General features: G+C 42.6%; 1 protein-coding gene across 1 annotated transcript; it reads left to right on the top strand.

The window, feature by feature from the left end:
- The first annotated feature begins 7,510 nt into the window (after positions 1-7,510).
- FEM1B (fem-1 homolog B) lies at positions 7,511-23,287 on the top strand. Its single transcript, XM_045899796.3, has 2 exons — positions 7,511-8,445; positions 17,067-23,287. The coding sequence occupies exons 1-2, from the start codon at positions 8,198-8,200 to the stop codon at positions 18,700-18,702; spliced, it is 1,884 nt and encodes a 627-aa protein (XP_045755752.1). The 5' UTR covers positions 7,511-8,197; the 3' UTR covers positions 18,703-23,287.
- Positions 23,288-23,527: the final 240 nt, after the last annotated feature.

Below are 23,527 nucleotides of genomic sequence, written 5' to 3'. Positions count from 1 at the left end.
ACTCAGGAAAACCTGTTCAGAGCTCTCCTTGTCACGAGGGCAGAGTGGGAAGGGCCCTGGTGCCAAATCCAGGAGACTAGAATTTGGGTCTCAGCTGTATGAAGGCCCCACTAGTTACTTAAACTTTTTGCGTCCAGTTTTCCTCATCTGTAATGTGAGAAACTTGTTACCTAACTCACTGGCTCACTGGCTCAACACAGAGACTGAGAGGTGTACTCTCACACATTGCCTGTGGGAGTGTAAAGTAAACATATTTTCTGGAGAGTAACTTGGCTCTGGGTACTAAAAAAAATTCAAATCCTTTGAGCAAGCAAATCCATTACTAGAAATTTATTATTTTTAGACATAATCAGATGTACAGACAAAAATGTAATTGAAAAGATGTTCATGGCAGTATTATTTATAATCGTAGTATTTTTGTAAACATCTTGAATGTCCAATAATTAAGGCATGGCTACAAAAATTGTGGCACATCTATACTGATAAATGCAGTCATTATGAATTATCAGAGCAGAATATTCTGTGACATTAAAAAATGCCCACGATTTGGGGCGCCTGGGTAGCTCAGTCTATTAAGCGTCTGCTTTCGGCTCAGGTCCTGGGATCGAGTCCCACATCGGGCTCCCTCTGCCTGCCGCTCCCCCTTCTTGTACTCTCTCTCTCTGTCAAATAAATAAATATAATCTTTAAAAAAAAAATGCCTGTGATTTTATGTTGTGAAAAAAAATGCAAAACTCTTTGTGAGGTGCCTCCAATTCTTTTTAATGAATTATATATATATATAAACTTAGAAAAAAAGACTAGTTGGAAATTTACTGAAAATGTTATCCCTAGTGGTATAATATACATATATTACAAAATTTTAATTTTATAATAATAAATTTCCCCTATATTTCTCAATAAGCATATGCTGCTTTGTAATAAGAGAAGCAAATTATTTTATTATTTTATTTATTTTATTATTATTATTATTATTTTTTAAAGATTTTATTTATTTGACAGACAGAGACATAGTGAGAGAGGGAACACAAGCAGGGAGAGTGGGAGAGGGAGAAGCAGGCTTCCCTCCAAGCAGGGAGCCCGATGCGGGGCTCCATCCCAGGACCCTGAGATCATGACCTGAGCCGAAGGCAGATGCTTAACGACTGAGCCACCCAGACGCTCCTATTTTATTATTTTTAAAGATTTTATTTATTCCTTTGGGAGAGAGGGAGAGAGAGTGTGCACAAGTTGGGGGGAGGGGCAGAGAGAGAGGGAGAAGCAGGCTCCCCGCTGAGCAGAGAGCCCAATGCGATGTGGGAGCTCGATCCCAGGACCTGGATGTTATGACCTGAGCCCAAGGCAGACGCTTAACCATCTGAGCCACCCAGGCGTCTTGAGAAGGAAATTATTTTTAAAAAGCAACTCAAAATTAAGGTTATTTGTGTGAAAGTGCTTTGACAATCATATTGTGCTACATAAATGTGTAATGATATTAGTGTTTTTCTGGAAATTTAGAAGCACAGTTGGATTCACGTTTAAATCAATAAATTTGACTGCAAGGAAGATAAATCGGCCAGTGGGCGGCTATGATTTGTGCAGCTCTGGAGCAGGCAGGCTCCCTCTGCTTCCTTCTTCTTCCCTCCCCCTGCAGCCTGTCTCTCCTGTTTGTTTTTCTCTCTCTGCATGCACCATCCAGTTCTGCTTCCTCGGAAGGAGGCTGTCTGGTCTTGTCTCCTGGGCTGAATCATGTCTCAGAAATGGAAAAAGCCCCAAGGCCAGGGCCTGTCTGCGTTGAAGAGCTGGGGCTAAGGTTTGAGTGTGACATCAAAGTGCATAATGAGGGTTTTGCTGCAGATTCCAGGCTAGAGGGCAGGTGTGGGGGGCGCCATGGTTATAGGCTTCTAGGCTGTGGCCCTGATGGAATGCTGAAGCCCTTTGGCTGGATGCAGGTGAGGAAAAAGCTGCTTTTTTCTGTGGTATGATTTGAGGGCATCCTGTGGTCTCCCTCACCCCAGAGCTTCTGTGCCAACTCACTGTTCCCGCTCCTGAGATCTCCACCGTTAAGGAGGCTCCTGGTGAAATGTATATGGATCATCTGGGGCAGCAGCCTATCCTAATACTAGGATTGAGGCTCTGGAATTATGCAGACTTGGTTAGATTTGGATCCCAAATCCACCGCTGCTTGGAATCGTCACTTGAGGCCTATGAGCCTGGGTCTCAACATCTGTAAATGATGACAAAAAGCACTCACATACACCAAGCATACAAAAGGCATGGTTCTAGGAGTCTTTCTTATATTAACTCATTTGATCTACGCAACAACCTTATTAGGCACTTGCTGTTATCATCATGTCCATCTTAGAGATGGGGCAACTGCAGCCGGGTTGGTTGATTAACTTGCTCAAGGCCTCACAGGGTCAGTACCAGGAGGAACCCAAGCAGTGTGGTTCCAGAGTCTGTGTTAACAACCGTGTTTGGGAGTCTCACTGTCAGACAAGCCCACAACAGTAACTATGATTTATTAGGAGCTTACTTAGTGCCAGGCACTATGCTAAATGCTATTCAGGAATTTCTCATTTGTGCGTCCCAATACCTGGATGAGGCAGGGACTATTGTTAGGTGCTAACACTGACCTGCAGGACAGCCCACTGTATACAAGGCCCTCTGTGAAAGGCTGGGCCTTGGGGAGGTTGTTACAGTATAGAAGAGCTAAGATGTGTCCATAAATAAATGTGATTCATGGTAGAATCAGAGCTTGATGGGGCTGGAAGAGAGCTAAGAGATTATTTGGTTTCAACTCATTTTTTACTGATGACAAGAACTGACTTGCTTTGTTTAGAGTTTGGAGGAGGATCTAGTGAGAGAACAATAGGCAACACTTACTGGGTTTGCTTGCTCTGTGCATGTGTTTATTTCCTAAATCCTCACAACAGACAGACAGGAGAGGTCCTATTATTATCCCCATTTCGCAGATGAGGAAGCAGATAGGGAGAAGTTAATAAGCAGCTTGTCCCACCTCCCACAGCTAGCAAGTGGCCGATCTGGGATGCTGGCAGTGGGCTCCAGAGCTCTGGCACTGAACCACCACGCTTTGTGCTACCCCACTTACAGAAGGTGGTTAAGGAGCCTAGGAAGAGGTGGGTAGATCAGGTGGATCAGAAAGTGCTTTGTAGACTACAAAGAGCTGTACAGACAAGGTTATTATTAGACAGAGGTAAGAGTCCCAAGAGAGATATAAAGTGGTATAAAGGGCGCCTGGGTGGCTCAGTCTGGTAAGCGTCTGCCTTCAGCTCAGGTCATGATCCTGGGGTCCTGGGATCGAGCCCCACATCGGGCTCCCTGCTCAGCGGGGAGTCTGCTTCTCCCTCTCCCTCCCTCTGCTTGTGGTCTCTCTGTCTCTCTCTCTCACTCACTCTCTCTCTCAAATAAATAAATAAAATCTAAAAAAAAACCCCTGAAGTTGTATAAAGCTTAGGGCAAAACCAAGGACAATCTCTAGGATGAGATGGCTTTGCTTTGGATTTGGACCCATGCTAAGTAGGAATGAAGAATGTCCAGATGTTATGGGGTGGTGGTGGGGAAGGTTTCCTCTAGTCCTCCCCCATTAGCTCAGGATGGCTGATCAGATTAGCCAGTTGGCATGTTGGCCCAGGTGAAGAGGTGATCTGGACCAGAAATCACCTGCAGAGAGCAAGGGGGGTGGGGGCCACTCAGAGGGGGATAAATGAAGGCACAGAAGGCTGGTAACAGGGCCAGGGGTGGGGGTAAGACAGCCTGAGTTCAAATCCTGCCATCCTACCACACTCTGATTAGGAGGCCATGGGCAAGTTACACAACATCTGTATCTCAGTTTCCTCATCTGAAGAACGGGAATGATAATGGTGTGTCTTCAGGAGCTTATCCAAAATTGACATGCTCATTTGTTTCAAGTGTTTACTCTGATACATGGCACACAGTAAGCACTCAATAAGATCTAGCCATTGTTGGGGCGCCTGGGTGGCTCAGTTGTTAAGCGTCTGCCTTCGGCTCAGGTCATGGTCCCAGGGTCCTGGAATCGAGCCCCACTTCGGGCTCCCTGCTCGGAGGGAAGCCTGCTTCTCCCTCTCCCACTCCCCCTGCTTGTGTTCCCTCTCTCACTGTGTCTCTCTCTGTCAAATAAATAAATAAAATCTTAAAAAAAAAAAAAAAGAGCTAGCCATTGTTATTTCTGTTATTATTGTCCCAGAAAGCCTGATTGGTGTATGATTCAGGGAGGAATCGGGTTAGAAGAAAAGCAGACACATATGTCTACTGCAATCTGCTCCTGGTAAATCTAAATCTGCTGGGGTGAATTGGATTACAAAACAACACAGACTGGCTCCCCCCTTTCCCACCTTAGGTTTTGTTTCTGAGAATCACCGGATCTGCTTTTCAGGGAAAGGTAAGGAGTGGGAGGACAAGGAGTTAAAGACCAATGGACCACCAGTACTCTGGGCTAATAGGGAAGGGTCCTCAGTGGTTTCTGCAGCTGTGTTGGAATTTCTGAACTCTTTTTAATTAGCCTCCTCAACCCTTTGCATACTGTGGATTTACTTTCCATTCTCACAAGCAGACACACTCCTGCAGGGAAAATGCAGATGGATGGGAAGTCCTTTCTTGAACAGATTAATGGCACAGTAGGAGGATGCCAGTTGGGTGGGGACTAGGATAAGTAAAACTCATGTGTACTGACCCATACTCCTTTGCAGGACCAGGCTGGGTGAAGGAGCTTGCATGTTGCCATCACACCAGCCCTGCAAGGAAAGTATTTCTTAGCACCATTGTAGAAACTTGTCCGAGGCCACAACTAGCCCATGGAGCAGGGAGTCCGACCCAGATCTGTTCAACGCCGACAGTCATCCTTTATACAAAATCTGAGAAACTCCACTGACTCAGAGCTATCAGGTTAGGCCAACCTGGCTTGGGGAAAGGACTGCTCCATGGGAGGAAGGTGTAGTCCATTCTGCTCTAGGCCTCCTCCCAATCCCCATGAGCTGAAGTGCTGGAGGTCAGTCCTGTCTTTGGTCCAGGTGGAAGGCTGCAGTTTATTGTCACCAGCAAATTGACCTCCATCAAGATATTACTAGTTGCACTTATATTTTACTATTATTCAGTTGCTCAGTAGCCTCTTGTCAAGGGCGTGGGGAATAGGTCAGAAGCACAAGGAGCTATTTCTGGGCTCTGGCCTTTGGGAAAGCTGCTTTGTCCTGTTTACACATCCTCTCTCCAGATTTGCACAACCTGACCACAGAAATGTCACCCTCCAAGCCCAGGTAAATAGAGGCAACCAGATAAGTCTCCAGTTGGCCAATGGCTATTGAGTAACCAAGGGAGTCCAGAACCCTATAGTAAGCAACTATGATAAATATAAAAAAAAAGAGCACCCTAAGACTCCTGACCTCGCACTGCTGGAGCAGAAGCGTATTCCTATCTGGGGGCCGTGGTCACAGTGCAAGTTTCAAGCCCCTCTCTCACATGACTTTTGGTCCAGTCACCCCTCCCAGCAACCACCCAGTTACACCACCAAACTGAGGTGTCAGTGCTAGCATGAACCCTAGTTTATCTTGCAAGGGTGAGAGGAGGGAGAAGGAAATCTCTTATTCAACGATGAATAGCTGAATGAATCGGGTCTCCCTCAGAAAACAAACTGAAGGGAAGAAAGGGCCTGTGTCTGGATCACCTTCTTCAAAAAGTTAGGTGGGAAAAAAATGATGCAGGGCAAAAGGCTGGGTAGGGGGGAGAGAAGGGACAGGGAGCCTGGTTGCTCTACAGAGCTACAGAAGGAAACCATTTGGAAGGGAGCCCCTGGTCACACATCTGAATGTGTCACTGCCAAGTCCCCAGAGGCCAAAAAAGCCTGGATCAGCCTGTCAGGAACCGGATATTCCACCAATTCTGAGAGCCCCAGAATGAAACCAACCAGCTTCCCCCTCTTTTCCACCAGTAGAACCTCATCTTCAGCCCTCATTTTCAACATTGTTTTTGTTTAATATCCTAAGTTGGGGAAAACGATGTTTGTGTAGGGCTCTGCCAATAGGTAAAGTTGTGCTGCCCAATGGAGGAGAGAATTTTTTTTTTGAGAAGTGGCCAAACCCCACCAATAGCTCTGCAACTGAGGGGAGGCCTTCACCAACTAGGATTGGCATGGGGGAGGGAGTGTCAAATAAAATAATTTATGTGAACTTGTTGAGCCCAGCCTGGTCCCTTGGGGCCAATACATAGATTTGTTCTTTCTCTGTGGTAGATATTGTCCTTTGGGGGATAAGTGGGAGAGAGGAAAACTTCCCTATTGAGCTTGTACATTCCGTGACTGCCCCAGGAGCTTCATCACCTCTGCTTCTAGTCCAAGACCTTGCTTCCTAAATGGCCTTCCTGCTTCTACCATTGCCTCGGAGAGTTTATTCTCCACACAACAGCCAGAGTGCTCTGTTTAAAAATGTAAATTATCTTGTCACTTTCCTGTTGAAAACTCTTCAAACGCCCCCATCACACTGAGAGTAGAATTTAAACACTTCACCATGGGTTACTGGGCGGGAGGGTGACCTGCACCCTGCTGACTTCGCCTCCCATCTTTCTTCCTAAGGCCCATTCTGTGGCCGCCACACTGACCTTTGTTTCTGCGCCCACCAAGACTGTGACCTCCTCAGGGCTTTGGGACGAGCTATTCACCTTGCCTAGAATACCCTTTGTTCTTCTTACCTGACCACTCAAACTGATTAGCGAACCCCCCACAGCAAATGGTAATGATACGAACTCAACCAGTCTGGTCTATCATTTGTTTACTTGTTTATTGCCTATTTTCCTCACAACACAAGCCCCAGAAGGGAAGACGCTGTGTCTGTCTTGTCTACCACCGAATCTCTAATGCCAAGCAGAGCCTGGCACGTAGTAGATCTCTAGTATTCGTTAGATAAACGAGCTCTTCAAACCCGAACCATCTTGAGAGATACGTGAGAAAAGGAAGGTTCCATCAGGCTGAGGATCAGAATCAGACAGACCTCGCCTTCCTTCCAGGTACCTCGACCTTTCCACGGTGGGCGCAGCTCTCCCCGCCCCTTCTCACACACTTGATCCCCCTCTCTCCAGGAAGGACAGGCCGGAATTCCAATCCTCTCTCCGAGCCTGGCGCCAGCCCTCGAGTCCTCCCACATTTCGGGGGCTCAGAGACGCCGCCCTTTTCTTAAGATGGACCCTGTCGGGCGCGTGCAACCTCCTCCCTTGGACCACCAATCAGGGCACAGAGGAGTCCCGCACCGTCCAGGGTAAAATGGGACGGGTCCCCCGGCCCACCGCTGGTATCGCCTCAGGTCCCCGACTCTGGCCCCCTCCCAGGCTAGGGAGCCCCCCGACCGTGTGGGGGCGAGGAGGACGGCCCAGGCGTCAAGGGCAATGAGGACATTCAGGCCCGAAAAGGGGGTGGGCCAACTTCGCACCGTAGAACCTTTCTTCACCAAGGCCTCGTTTGCCGGCCGGGCAGCTTTGGAGGAGACACCCGGCTTAACCGTTCCTCCCGCTCGCACCCTCCCCCTCCCGGCCCAGTCTGCGGAGGCGCGCCTTCCTGCCCACCCCGAGTTCGGGGGCTGCTGCCGCGGGAGCGTTCCGCCTCGCGCCGGAGGCCCCCAGGCGTGGAGCTGCGAAGCCATCGGCAGCGTCTGGCGCTTCTGAGCTGTGGTGGGCGAGGACCTGCGGGTTTCCTCCAGCCGCCGAGGACGCAGAGCGGAGGCGGAGGCCGAGGCAGTTTTTAGGCCTCAGGCCCGGCGGGCCGGAGCTGGGGAGACGCGCCCAGCGTTCGCCATCCCGGGCGCGTGCGGGCCTCTTGGGACCTCGCCGGCGACCCGTAGCTCGGGCACGCGCCTGTCGCAGCCCGCAGGAAGGAGGGGTCCGGCCTGAGGCCCGGGGCGGCGGCCGCCATGGAGATCCCCTCGGCCCAGGGCCGGCGCCTGGGGCCTCGGGGGCGGCCCTGACCGCCCTCCTCCCTGCCGAGGCCGGGTCGCGGACGTGCCCCCTGCGGCCTTCGGCCACCTCTGCGTCTCCGCCCTCCCCGGGCCGCGCTGCTGCGTGGGCGCGGCGGCGGCGACGGCGCCCTGTTGAATGGGCTGTGAGGGCCCGGGTTTGAAGCGCTGGCGAACGCGGCCTCCGGGGGCGCAAGGCAGCAGCAGCGGTGGCGACCAAACGGGTGTTGGAGTTGGCGGCGGCCATGGAGGGCCTGGCTGGCTATGTGTACAAGGCGGCCAGCGAGGGCAAGGTGCTGACCCTGGCCGCCTTGCTTCTCAACCGGTCTGAAAGCGACATCCGCTATCTGCTGGGCTATGTCAGCCAGCAGGGAGGGCAGCGCTCCACGCCCCTCATCATCGCGGCCCGCAATGGGCACGCCAAGGTGGTGCGCTTGCTGTTAGAACATTACCGGGTGCAGACTCAGCAGACTGGCACCGTCCGCTTCGACGGGTAGGTACACCCCAGCCCCTCTCCCACGAGCGCGGACCCACCACCTCACAGGTCCTCCCCTCCTTCACTCTCTCTCCGTGGAGGTATCATTCTTCCCTTTTGTGCATCCTCCTGCCGCATGAATGCCCACTTCGTCTTCCAGGCCTAATACTTCATCCCGTGGTTTGCTGCTCAACCTCATCGGCCCCTACCCCTTATTCCCTCTATGGGTAAATAGCCACACCCTCTGTCTTGATATCTGATGGGTATTCTTCTTCGCTGGAGGGTCCGTGAGCAAGTAGGTATGGAGGAGGTGCACCTTCCCAGATTTTACCTTTATCGGTATTGGGGTTGTAAGCGAGATCAGAAATTAACGCGGTCAGCAATTAACATTGAAAACCTCTGTTTGATGAGTTATTTGGTCACCCAATATTTACTCCTTCGAGTGAGTGGTCCCTTCAGACGGGTTTGCGGGGGCCTAAATGTCAAAATAAGCCCCTAGAACTCCAGCCTCTTGAGGGATGGTCAGGCAGCCAGACATCCCTAGACATGATTCTGACTCTTCCACGTAGCTTGGGGTAGATAGGTTGGCTGCAGAAATGGCCTGGACCTGGTATTGGAGATAATGCCATTGTTAATCCATGTTATCTTGTGATACTGTGGGGAAACTTGATGGTTTATGTTATTTCAGGTGGGGAGTTAAAAAATTCATATTGTCATAGTTAAAATTTGTTTTTTAGGTTTAATTATACATATTTTGGGGGTATGGTAATGTTTAACACAGAATTGTCAGGTTTGACATCTTCTTTGCTGTGCTGGATTATTATAAAGTGTTTTTCAGATTACAAACTTCATTGATTGCATTTGTTTTTGTTGACTTTTGTGCCAGTACGTAAGCTGTTGTAGCATTTTCTTCTGTTTTTGGTAGATGTGGTCCAAGCATAAAGATATGTATCTTTAGTTTTGGGGATTGAAAACTGCTTGGTTAAAACCTCATTGAAAAAGCGCTTGGGCGCCTGGGTGGCTCAGTCGTTAAGCGTCTGCCTTCGGCTCAGGTCATGATCTCGGAGTCCTGGGATTGAGCCCCATGTCAGGCTCCCTGCTCAGCGGGGAGCCTGCTTCTCCCTCTCCCACTCCGCCTGCTTGTGTTCCCTCTCTCCTGTCTCTCTCTCTCTCTGAAATAAATAAATAAAATCTTAAAAAAAAAAAGAAAAGAAAAAAAGCGCTTCTTGAAGATGACTAGGGCATTGTTGAATTTGGTTCTTTTTTAGGTTCAAATAATAAAACGATGAGAGGAAGATATTTTTAGATGAGAAGAAAATATTTTAGAGCATTACATTTTAATCAAACGATAGACCATGTTGGTGGTTAATCTCTGGTACCACCTCCTTAGACATCAAGGAGATGGTCTTTTTCCTGTTGATTAAAGATGGCAACCTGATTGATGCTGGCTTTCCCTTACTGGCTTCTGTGTCCTTTCTAGAACTCCCTGCATTCCCACAGCCTTTCCTATACCCAGACAAGGAGTGATACAGAATGACCCCTGAACTTCCAGCACCATTCCAGTTGTATAGGCACATGCATTCACTGAGATACAAATCTCAATAACAGCTTCTGGAAACATCGCAGCTAAGGAACTTGCTGAGGCCTTTTTGGATGAGGGGAGGATAGTGGTGAAAAAAAAAAAAAAGTTTCCTAAAGCATTTGGAAAGGCTTTGCTTATTGCTGTCTTTTTTACCATCAAAGAGAAAGATCTTTTGAGATGGAATTAAAAGAACCTGAAATTACTAGAAAGGACTAGAAATATAGCATTGAGCCTGTATACTTGCCCAGTATTCTGGACTGGGCAGTGAAATTAAATGGTTCAGTAGGCAAACACTTACTCAACTCCTACTGTGTGCTGGGCTGTGTGGTAGGGATTGGGTATGCAGGGGTGAGTAACATACTGTTCCCACTGTGGAGGAAGACAGTTTAGCGGGGGAGACAGAGAAATAGATATATAAGATGAGTAACTGCAGATGCCATGCCATTTAGAGTTTTAGAAGTCTGTTGGATGAGTGAGGGAGTATGGGAAGAGGAATTGCTCAGCTTTGCCTGGGGGAATCAGGGAAGGCTCCCCTGGTGAGGTGATGCTTGAGTTTGGGTCTTAAAGGAAGTGAAGAAGGGGGTCAGGCAACAGCCTGGTGAACTTGCAGTGACAAGTGTTTCAGTGTGGTTGTAGGAAGGAATTTAAGCTGGAGAAATTAAGAAAGAGATTGTGGGAGACTGGAGAAAGGTGGAGGCCTTATTTTGATGATCGTTGTGTAAAATATCAATAGTCCCATTGGGGAGACTGCAATTGCAAACGGTTCAGTCATTCGAGATTTTGGCTGAGCATTCTTAAAACTATCCTTTTTGTTTCTGGATTATTACAATTATGCATTTATTATCTGCTGTGTAAAGGTAATGGAGAATTTTATTTATTAAATGCCTGTGATGGGCCTAGCCCTATTAGACCTTCTGTGGAGGATACAGAAAAAAATGTAAGGTTTTTGCTTTTTTTGAGGAGCTTGCCAATTAATTAACAAGGGAGAATTGAAGTTCATGGCCACCTTTCTGCTTAGTCAAACCACTGATATTTTGCAGTTTATTCCAGTCATTTTGGCATTTCAGAACTAGATAAAAAAGAGTGTTATTTGCAAATGTCATGATTTCACTTTGCACTCACTCCAGAGTTGTGAGAATATTGTGAAAATAATCTGAATGAGGTGTTAACAGTATGAAGCTCACTCACCTCTTGGGGGCTGGCGTTTTGAGAGGTACTTAGCTAACTCCCCCGTTATTTTTTTATTTTTATTTTTTTTAAATCCCCCTTTAGATTCCCTCAGCACTTGAGAACCATGGCCAGGTGGGGAGTAACAGGTTCTCTGTGTGTGCTGAAGTAGATCAGTGTTTCCTAGTTTTTAGTCACCTGTGTACCATCGTCACAATTTTTTTTTTTTTTAAGATTTTATTTATTTATTTGACAGAGACAGCAAGAGACGGAACACAAGCAGGGGGAGTGGGAGAGGGAGAAGCAGGCTTCCCGCCAAGCAGGGAGCCCGATGCGGGGCTCGATCCCAGGACCCTGGGATCATGACCTGAGCCGAAGGCAGACGCTTAACAACTGAGCCACCCAGGTGCCCCCATCTTCACAATTTTTTGTCAAATTATTGATTACCTTTCCTTTTTTTTTTTGCCTAATATTAAAAAAAAAAGTTTCACTTCTTAGCTTCATCCTAAGCAGCAGTTATCTGTATAATTATGGGTTTGATATAGTATGATTTGTGTGTATATGTGTGTGTGAGAGAGACATTAAAATAAATAGCTTATTAGAAATTTTGTAAAAGTCTATGTTCTGCCTAAAAGTTTCTATAATACCTTAAACTCAAGTGGATTCATAACACATTCTCAAGGAAGAAGGGACTACCTACCTAGATCAAGCCCCATGGTGATATTTGAGCCCTTGTTCATATTTTTAAGAGTAACATTTGAGATTATTTTACTTATGGCTTAATATGTGAAGACTAAAAGTGACAGATGAGGGGGCAAGAAAAATTACTTGAGTAGAAATGAAAGAACCTTTAATTGGAGAATGGGAAACTGTTGAGAATGTTACAGAAATGGAACAGAAGAAAGGCGAGGTGTCCTGTGACTGTGGAATAGTGTGCTGGCCTGAGTTCCTAAGGCCTGACAGCTCTGTGCCGGAGTTTGTGGGAGAACCCTTGTCCTAAAAGAGGTTTGCTGACAGGAGTGGGAAGGAGAACAGGACCTCTGGGAGTTCTGAGGCTTTTTGTTGAGTTCTCTTTTAACGTTGGCACTAGTACTAATACTTTTAAGGTTCAGGCAGAGAACAGGCATGAGGGGCATATCATCATTTGGCTTCATTTAAAAGTCATTGCCACGCAGTGTGTATTTCAAGAAACTACATTTGATCTAATAAATGATTTTAAGGACTTTGGTTAAAATAAAGTGTTGCTCATTTACATTTACATTTAATGATTTTTATTTCCATTTCAAATACTTGACCAGACATTTTTATTTTAAATTGAACCAGGAAATAGTTTGAGCTTAGTTTTGTGATCAGAAATGTTATCTTTTATTGTGAAATGTTTCCATCATCTAATGTGTACATTTTGTTTAAAAAGGTGAATATCAGGTTATAGTTTATTTTTATTTTATTTATTTATTTAATTAATTTTTAATGTAATCTCTACCCCCAGCGTGGGACTCGAACTCACAACCCTGAGATACAGAGTCATACACTCCACAACTCAACCAAACAGGTGCCCCGGTTTCTTGATTCTTTTGTTGTTGTTGTTGTTTAAAGATTTTATTTATTTAAAGAGAGTGCGTAGGAGCTCGTTCTTGCTTGTTGGGGGGGAGGGGCAATGGGACAGGGGGAGACAGAGACTCTCAAGGTGACTCTGCAGTGAGCCTGGAGCCCCAGGCAGGGCTCAGTCTCACCACCCTGAGATCAAGCCCTGCATCGGGCTCTCTGCTCAGTGGAGAGCCTGCTTCTCCCTCTCCCTCTGCCCATCTCCCCTCCCCTGCTTGTTCTTTCTCACTCTCTTGCTCTGTCTCAAATAAATAAATAAATAAAATCTTAAAAAAAAAAAGTCATGCTTAACCAACTGATCCACCCAGGTGCCCCCCAGTTTCTTGATTTTTTAAAATGAAATGCGTAATAGTTTGCATTGCAATTTTGGACCGAGTCTAGAAAGATCGTTGTCTTATAGTACTTCTCCCATAGGGACTAAGTACATATTGCATTAATTTTATCATATTTTTATATTCTGTTATAAATGTGTTTGGTATGTTGTTTTGAGGAAGTCTGTGCTCCTTATTTCAGCTGAAGTCTGTGGACAAAGGAATGTCGTAGATTTTAGGCTTATTCCCTTTAATCTGTTTAATGTTTTTGTTTAGATGTAGAAATTCAAAATTTGCTAAGGCTGATGTTTCTGAAGGACTAGTCATTTTCTAATACATTCTGCAGTGAATATTTTTGTCCTAAACTATTTAAAAACTTTAATTGCCTCAATAAAAGTATATAATTGAAACTTTCTTGAGGCTCCTGTCACATCACTATATGGAAAAATGGAAATGATTAGGCTACACCACAAAAAGTATTAAACTGTACAAAGACCAAGTGAAATATATACTTGTAATTTAATTTTTACTCCTACATCATTAATTCTGGGAAATTTGAGGTGAGAAAAATACTTTAATCACTTATTGTCTCTTTTTTTCATCTTTAAAATGGGGGTCATATTTATCTTTTATGGTTATTATGAGAGTTAAAAAGAATGTATGTGAATGCCTATTTTAATGTAAAATTTTTGAGTTTTATATAGTTTGGGTTCATGTTCCTGGCATATAATAACTTCATATTTTTAAAGTGCAAGGAAACATTTAACTATGAAAATGTAACTATATATTACTATGTATTTTTGATAGATTACTATTAATTAGTTTGAAAAAATGCTTTTTATTTATTTTTTTGAAAAAGTGCTTTTTAAATTGAAACTGGATGACATGTATTATGTTTCCTTAATATATAGGGTACTATGTACTAGAGTACTTTTGTATTTTAATCTCATGTAAACCTTTTAAATTATATATCTGTAAAATGAGCATAATAATAGTGTCAGCCTGATAGGGTTATTGGGAGGAGGTTATTATGAGGATTAAGTGAGATATATTGCATATCGAGCACTTACTACAATGAATGCTTGGCACATTGAAGATACTTACTAGCTATTTGTGTTCATTTAAACTGTTTTTCTTTAATTGTTTTTCATTTTTGTTTTTAATTATGACTATTTTTAGTTAAGGTATAACATCTAGTAAAGGTGCATAAATTTTAAGTGTACGATGTGATAAAATTTTAATATGTTTACATCCATGTAAACACCTTCTAGATCAATATACAGAATATTTTTATCAGAGTTTCCCTTGTGCCCCTTCTCAGTCAGTTCCTCTCCTTTCCTTTCCCAGAAGTAATGATTATTCTGACTTCTATCACCATAGATTAGTTTTGTCTATACTTGAACTTCCTATAAAGGGAATCATACAGTGTGCTCTTTTCTGTCTGGCTTTTTTTTGCTTAACACATTGTCTATGAGATTCATCTGTGCAGTTGCGTGTATCAGTAGTTTTTTTTTTTTTATGCTTTGTAGTATTCCGTTGTATGAATATATGACAACTTATTTACCCTGTACACAGGTATTTTAGTTGTTTCCAGTGTTTATTAACGGATAAAGCTGCTATGGACATTTTTATGTATACGTCTTCACTGGTGGGTGTTTGTGTTCACTTCTTGTCAATATATGTCCAAGAGTGGAATAGCTGGGTCATGGGGTTGGTGTATGTTTAACTTTCATAGTTATTGCTAAACAGTTTTCCTGAAAGTGGTTGAAACAAATTACATTCCTCCCAGCAACGAGAGTTTGAGTTACTTCATATCCTGGCCAACACTTAGTATTGTCATGTCAGTCTTAACTAATTTTAGCTATTCTGGTGGCTGTGTATTGGTAACTCATGATTTTAATTTACCTTAAGTAGTTATCTTGAACATCTTTTCATATATTTATTGGTCACTTGAATATCTTTTGTGAAGTTTAGTTGTTTAGTCTTTTCACCCATTTTTTAGTGGGGTGGTTTGCCTTTTTCTTACTGATTTGTCAAATACATTTAATGTAAATGTCTTCTCCCAGTGAGTGGATTTCATATTCACTTTCTTCATAATATCTTTTGATGAATTGAAGTTCTTAATTTTAATGAAGTTCAATAAATCAACTATTTCTATGATTAGTGCTTTTTTTGCATTCTGTTTAAGAAATAATCATTAACTCCAAGGTCATGAAGATTGTGTACTTTTTTTTTTTTAAGTAACTCTTATGGTTTTGCTTTTCATATAGATCTATGCTACTTCCCTAATTTTTAAGCATAGTGTGCAGTTTGATGAATAATTTTCCTAAATATCCACCCATGAAGCCACTACCCATATCAAGATTTAGGACATTTCCAGTAGCTTTAAGCCTCTTCCCAGTTAGTCCTACACCCTTTCCTGTAGGTGACTCCATAGGTACTTGTTAGTGAGAAGGCTTTTGTGTCATTTTGTGTCATTGTTTGAAACTGAAGAAGTAACTGCTTGAATTATTATGAAGTGGGTCTTTTTTTTCAGCAAAAACAACAGACAGTGGTGTTTTGGGGGTGTTAATTGGGGTTAAACTATGATTATTTATATTCTACCAGGGGATTATACTCTTTCACTTCATGGGAGATATAGTTTGACCTGTGTTATAACATTAGGTTGTATAGTGAGAAGCTCAGCAGTGAGATTTTGGTATGAATACTTAATTGCTCTAGTAAATATTGCTTTTGACTGACCTTTTTCCTTAATACTTGCAAGTATACTTATTTTAGTGGTTCACGCACAGTATATCTAAGTATCTGCAGCAAAAATCTACTTTTTATGGACATTTATATGGTCTGTACAAAGGTCTGATGGTCAGTAACAGGATAAACAATTGAAAAATTGAGGTTGGGGAAAAATGGAACGTAGAAAGGTGGGAAAGATTGGCCTCCTAGCAAGAGTCTAATTCCATCATAAGTAGCAAACCTAGTGCATATCGGACAGTAAGTGGTGACTGTGAGTGCAAACATGGCCCGAAGGTCAGGGAAGATGCCCACTTGGTTTTAGGAAAGTGCTAATTGTTTCCTCCTGTTAGTATTTTCCCGCAGTGGTTTAGCTGAAGAATGTACATAGACCCATAATACACACACACATCCATACATATTTTTAAGAGCTTTAAATAGGAGTAGAATAGATGGAGAAAAATACATTAATTGAAAGCGTATAAAAGTTTCACAAAGTGAATATATTTGTTTAATAAAGTTCCTTTTGTGCTTCCTCCCACTATCTACTCCCCTTAAAAGTAAACAGTATCCCAACTTCAACACTACAGGTAGGTATGTAAATGTAGTAATATAATATGTACTATGTTCGGTTGACTGCTTTTGCTCAGCATCATGTTTATGTGATCCCTCCCTACTGTATGGAGCAGGAATTTTTTCATTCTCATGGCTGTAGTAGAGGTATGTTTGATTAGCTTAGATAATCTTAGGGGACAATTATCTGCATAAATACTTTTTTTCCTAAAGGAGTTTCTAAGACAGTGTTACTGTAGGGACTGGGGTAGCTTCCTTAGTGGCCTATTGAGAGTAACTGGTACCTGGGGGATACTGGGAAGGAAGAACGTGTTTTTCTTTAAGAGCCAGTGCATCAGCTTGGCGGTAAAGAAGTTATGAACCTCCATGCGTTTCCTCTGTGTTTTCTGAAATGTATTTCCTTTTGCTAGTAGAAAGTTGGTGATTTTTTTTTTTTTGGATTATATACTGTAGCAGTAACCGTAATAGCTAATGTGTCTTGAGCTTCTGCTGGGTATAAGTACAATGCGGAGTGCTTTACTTAAGTTACCTGATTTTATTTTCACCCAAACTAATGTTGTGTTCATGTTCCGCAGATTGAGGTTTTGGTCAGTGCAAACGAATCCATTCTTGACGCTTATGTTAGGGCATGTGGCCTCCGTTCTCTAACTGTTCGTCCTTCTCATGAATAGGTATGTCATTGATGGTGCCACCGCTCTTTGGTGTGCAGCAGGAGCCGGCCATTTTGAAGTCGTTAAGCTTCTAGTCAGCCACGGAGCCAACGTGAACCACACCACAGTAACCAACTCAACCCCCCTGCGGGCAGCGTGCTTTGACGGCAGACTGGACATTGTGAAATACTTGGTTGAAAATAATGCCAACATCAGCATTGCCAACAAATACGACAACACCTGCCTGATGATTGCCGCATATAAGGGCCACACCGACGTGGTCAGATACCTTTTAGAGCAGCGTGCTGATCCCAACGCTAAGGCACACTGTGGAGCCACGGCACTGCACTTTGCAGCTGAAGCCGGGCACATCGATATCGTGAAAGAGCTGATAAAATGGCGTGCTGCTATAGTAGTGAACGGCCATGGGATGACGCCCTTAAAAGTAGCTGCCGAAAGCTGTAAAGCCGATGTCGTCGAACTGTTGCTCTCTCATGCTGATTGTGACCGAAGAAGTCGGATTGAAGCTTTGGAACTCTTGGGTGCCTCCTTTGCAAATGACCGTGAGAACTATGACATCATGAAGACGTACCACTATTTATATTTAGCCATGTTGGAGAGGTTTCAGGATGGTGATAACATTCTGGAGAAAGAGGTTCTTCCGCCAATCCATGCTTATGGGAATAGAACTGAGTGTAGAAATCCTCGGGAACTGGAATCCATTCGGCAAGACAGAGATGCTCTTCATATGGAAGGCCTTATAGTTCGGGAACGGATTTTAGGTGCTGACAATATTGATGTTTCCCATCCCATCATTTACAGGGGAGCTGTGTATGCAGATAACATGGAATTCGAACAGTGTATCAAGTTGTGGCTGCATGCCCTGCACCTGAGACAGAAAGGTAACAGGAATACCCACAAGGATCTTCTTCGATTTGCTCAAGTTTTCTCACAGATGATACATTTGAATGAAACTGTGAAGGCCCCAGACATAGAATGTGTTCTGAGATGCAGTGTTTTGGAAATAGAACAGAGTATGAACAGAGTAAAAAATATTCCAGATGCTGATGTCCACAACGCTATGGACAATTATGAATGTAATCTCTATACCTTTCTGTATTTAGTGTGCATCTCCACCAAAACCCAGTGCAGTGAAGAAGATCAGTGCAAAATTAACAAGCAGATCTACAACCTGATTCACCTTGATCCCAGAACTCGGGAAGGTTTCACCTTGTTGCATCTAGCTGTCAACTCGAATACCCCGGTTGATGATTTCCACACCAATGATGTCTGCAGCTTTCCAAATGCACTCGTCACAAAGCTGCTATTGGACTGTGGAGCTGAGGTGAATGCTGTAGACAATGAGGGGAACAGTGCCCTTCACATTATCGTTCAGTACAACAGGCCCATCAGTGATTTTTTAACCTTGCACTCTATCATCATTAGCCTGGTTGAAGCTGGCGCTCACACTGACATGACGAATAAACAGAATAAGACTCCACTAGACAAAAGTACCACTGGGGTATCTGAAATACTACTTAAAACTCAGATGAAGATGAGTCTCAAGTGCCTGGCTGCCCGAGCAGTTCGGGCTAATGACATTAACTACCAAGACCAGATCCCCAGAACTCTTGAAGAGTTTGTTGGATTTCATTAAGTGACTGGATATGTAAAATCGTTTAATGTGGTGCTAAAAAGTAAAGGACTTTAATCACAGACATTAGAATTATGTGTTCATAAATTCTACTTTTCTTTCCACTACCCTTCCTCCCTGCCCATCCTTCCTTAGTTCTGTATTTGGTCTTTTTGCCTCATAACGGTTATTGATTTCAAATACACTTTAAACAAAGCCACATTGTTTAGGTGTAACTATAATCTAAGGTATCTGGATATTGGTCACTTAACTTTTTTTTCTTCTTCGTTTGTGTCTTTTTCTTTCTTATTGAAGTATAATTGAGATACGTTATATCAGTTTCAGGTGTACAACATAATGATTCGACATTTGTATTTTTTTTTAAGGAATGAGTATAAAATATTTTGTTTATGTAACAAGGGACATTTATGATTTGAAGTTGATAATGTTTTAAAAAACTGCCTACAAAAAAGTATTTCTGTTAAGCCTGTGTCAGCGTGTTATCCTTGCAGCAGTTTTGAGGATCTCCTGAAGAAAAACAACTAAAAAGGACCATTAAAAGTAACGGGATACCCAGGTGTTCTGCACGTGCCAAACTGCTGCAGGTAGTTTTCGCTCTTCCAACATTTATGTGGAGTGATACAACACATTATAACATCAGGAGGATTTCGAAAAAATATAGCTGCAGATTAGTCTGAAAATGTGCTAATTTAATAATAGTTACACATTTGTTAAGTTAAATCTATTGAAATTGTTGCATTATGCTGGGTGGTATATACAAAGTAGTAATAATCTTAAAGCAGTTTTTCAGAGAGTATTGTTGGACTACTTGCCTTCAGGCTTAAATTCTAAAATTCTTTGAAGTCTGTTTTAATGTACTTTCTCTAAATTGCAGCAGTCTGCATTTGACTCAGCTCACAGACATGTAAAAATTATGAATGCTGTGTTTTCTTATGAAACAAATTGTTATAATATAGTTATACGTTCTATTTTTGTCCCTTTCTCCCTTTCCTCCTGTGTGGTCTCTTTTAAAATTTGGAAACTGCTTTTCCAGAGGGCATTGTTTGTGTCCCCCTAATAAGGTGTTTTTGACGGATGAAAAGGAACCCAGGATATTTGTAATTTTTTCGCTTTCTTTACCTTGTCCCTTATAACTAGTAGGAAAATCACTAGTATGGTTTAGGAAATTAAATGGTTTTGATGACAAAAATAATTTGCAATGCTCCTTTGAAGGGTGTTTCTGTGAGAGGTGCAAGTTTTTCCAACACGAAACGTCACGGATCCTGATAGGCTATGCAGAGGTCTCTGTGTTTTTTCTGTTCTGTTTTAATGGTAGCATTTTAACTGTCAGCCTAAAAGAGTATTCTGTGATTATCTTTTAAGCATCACAGAAATTCAAGTAAAGGGTACACACCTAAGTAAAATTAGCTATATCTGTATTTTTCTCTCTAGTGCCAAATGAATGCCTTAGCTACTCATAGTGCATGGTACTGTAAGTGAAGACCTGCAGCTTTTTTTTCTTTAATGAAAAGCATTATGATTATGTAGTAACATCAGATATAAACTAAAAAAAAAAACCAGAAACAACCCCCCCCCCCCAAACTTGTATGGTTTCAGTGGTCATTTTATGTATGCGTATTGTTTTGTGAAGTATAAGAGAAGGGTTGCAGTTGGATCAGTAGTAATGACCAAGCCAAAATTAGCACCTAGGGCCTTAAATAAAATAGATACCCCACGAAATGAAATAGTTTGAAGGGTGGGAGGGAATGGCAGGTGGGAAGCTTAAAAACTTTTTCCCCCAAGAATGCAAGATACTTTTACAGCTACTGTAGTTACTCTTCATGTTCTTGCTTCAGCTAGGAATGTTTTGATGGTAAATTCTGTCACGGTAATATGTTTCTGTTTTCCTAACCTGAGGTTTTTAGGATGGTTTAAAGGGAGGTGTTTGAATGAGGCCTAATTTGAAAATTACCGGCCTTGCTCCTCCTGGTATGAACCAAGGAAACACTGTACCTTGCTCTTGGCAGCTCTCATGGCCTGAAAGAGAAAATGCATGGCCTCAAGGTGAGTGAATCCCGCCTTTTCCACAGCTTAGATCAGACCCTGTGTTTTTCAGACTATGAGGCCCGCTTCTTTGATAGTCTGAGGAGTGGCTAGGATACTTGGTATTCAGTTGGTTCCATTATTAATGTATGATTTTTAAACACCAAGACTTAAAATATCAGATAATGTTGCATGTTTTAAAAACCATTTCATCCCTTTGGCTACCCAGGACCAACGCTATTTTAGATATTGCTTATTTATAAAAATGAGGATAATGATTATATGTACATATTCAGACATCAAAATTTAATGACAAGTGTTTTTGAGAAGGGATGAATGCTGGAGAAAGAACTGCTGATTGAAATGCTGACAGTTGGAGAAGGAATTTGAAGACGGTGGAATAAGCTATGAACTCTGCTAATGGTAACAAATTTTTTTACTATAGTATAGTAGTACACTGTGCACTCTATTGCTAAGGATCTAATTTTGTCTTGTAAAATAAATCCAAATATGTATTGTGAAACATCTGTATAAAACCATTCTTGAAACAAGTGATCTACATGCCTGTTTTTTATTTGTTTTGGCAGAATTATTTTAAATATGTTTAGCCAAATCCTTCCCAAGCTTAAGGTTTTTTTGTTTTGTTTTGTTTTGTGTGTGCGTGCGTGCGTGTGCGTGTTTCAAGGAAAATAAATCGGTAAGAAAGATAATAGTTCTGTATCTCGGCTCATTGAGAACTCTAGGCTGTCTCCATTTCCAGCCACTTTCTGTTTATTGTTGGCAGAAATATGCTTCGGATTGGAAGTCTTCCTTGATAATACAAGTTCAGTCAAAACTTCTTTGCCTTGCTCGGTCATTGTCCTACAAATTTGGCTGAACTAGAGGCCCAGGTGGATGAATACCTGGGCAAACCATGTGAAACTTAGGTGGGTTTTATACTTTTAATGGAGTTGGTGAAATTGAACTCTTGAACTTAGGTAGCTATTTAACTCAAGGAAAAGGCAGCAAATCCATCCCCTCAATTGATAAAGAAGGGGGAAATTTTTGATGTAAGAACTCTGACACAACATAGTTTTCTTCAGTCTACCCTAGATGGCTCTAGCAGGCCACGGTCCAACTACCTTAAGGTTCTTTGCTGTGGGAACTTTAAACAAACCAACCGAAAAGTAAGCTTTGGTCTTGCTCATTTCTGGGAAGGGTTTTGTTGCGTTATACTGATAGTTGATTAATAACTGATAATTATGAGAAACTTAGGTACGATAGCACTGTCTGAAGTAACATGATTTGGGGGCAGCAGCTCCCTATCAACTCTGCATTTGGCAAGTGTTTTTAAAAATTCAGATCCCAAGGGAACAACACCCCGTCACCAGTCTCCACTGCAGTCTGAGGCAGCTACTTTATGGATAAGACCATTTTGGATTATACACGCAGAAGCATTTCTTTTTTGTAATGGGGCGGGGTGGGGAGTGAGTTGCTGGAGCTTGGGTTACAGTTTGCTGGGTTTAGAAGCAGCCAGTGATTGAACTAGTGAGTAGATGGGTAAGAGTATAATAAAGGACTTGTTTTTATGGTAGCTTTTCTGTAAAAATCTTACATGTTCCTTTTTAGGCTAGCCAGGTATATCTACGTACAGATGACTATTCTGTTTTCCTCACTGACTATGCTGTAACATTAAAATGGATTAAAGAAAACAAAACTCTGCCTTATGCTCTATGAAAAGTTACTAGTCTATAAGATGTTAAGCTCTGTGCTTATTCCTACTCTGAAAATGCACGGCTCTGCTCTGGATACCCTCTCTGAAAGGTTTTAGAAAGCTCCTGGTTATGTATGGCACATTGCAGGGCTTTCTCATACATTTCTGGCAGATTTGCCTGAATCCTCAGATGGCCTGGGGTGTATGTACAGCATCCCCTCTCCCAAATATGGGATCTGACATAAATACACTGATAGTGATGATAGATGTATTAATTTTTAAAACTGTAAAGTAAATGTGGTCTCTAGTCCTAGGTTTGTGGTGTGTTCATTTGTGTTAATGTGCAGGGAAGGGACACTGACTTGATGGTCATGGGGAGCGTATCTTGATATGTGGGCAGGGGTGAGTATTGCTAAATTATTAACAGCTTTTCATTTAGGGGTGAGTCATATGATGAGTGGCCTAATCAGAAAAATGAAGGAGCGAAGATGCAAGCTTTGCCAAGTGATAAAGTAAACAAGGTTTTGTATCTTTTTTTTATCAGGTGTTGTAAAATTTGTGCATGGCTTTTTTTGTTGTGGCTTATTAGTAATTGGTAGAGGAGAAAAGATGAGGAAAACCCCTCAGCTTTGCTAACCAATCTTTTCAGAGGTACATAGTTGGGGAGTAAAATCTGACTGGCCCTAATGTGTTGAAAAGATCCTATCCTTTATAATATTCACCCCATCCTGTAATCCTTCGTGTAGAAAAACGACCTTGTTGTATTCTAGTAATTCGCTGTGATTTATAACAAACCAGTGATGTCATTCTGTTGTGCACTTCTGTCAAACCATTTACGTGAATTTAATAAACATAGTAAACTTCCTGACTGCACCAGAGGTCTGTTAGTGATTTATATATTGCATGACATTTTCTATTTGAGTTTGACATGTAGAATCATTTTTAATTTCGTGGCAATTGACAGTCCTAATAGTCCAGCTAATTTGAAACTAACAATATTGCTGTGTAAAAGGAAAAAAATGGTGTTTATGTTCAGTAAATATTTGAAAAAAGAAAAAAACCTGCCTTGAAGTTTGTGTCTTTATTGTGCAGTGTGTGTTAGTGGAGATGATC

Source organism: Mirounga angustirostris, unplaced genomic scaffold (assembly GCF_029215605.1).
Source record: "Mirounga angustirostris isolate CCGP_5_RB_7025 unplaced genomic scaffold, mMirAng1.0.hap1 SCAF_9, whole genome shotgun sequence".
In the NCBI taxonomy this organism is placed as follows: domain Eukaryota; kingdom Metazoa; phylum Chordata; class Mammalia; order Carnivora; family Phocidae; genus Mirounga; species Mirounga angustirostris.
This window is presented reverse-complemented; position numbering and strand designations above follow the sequence as displayed.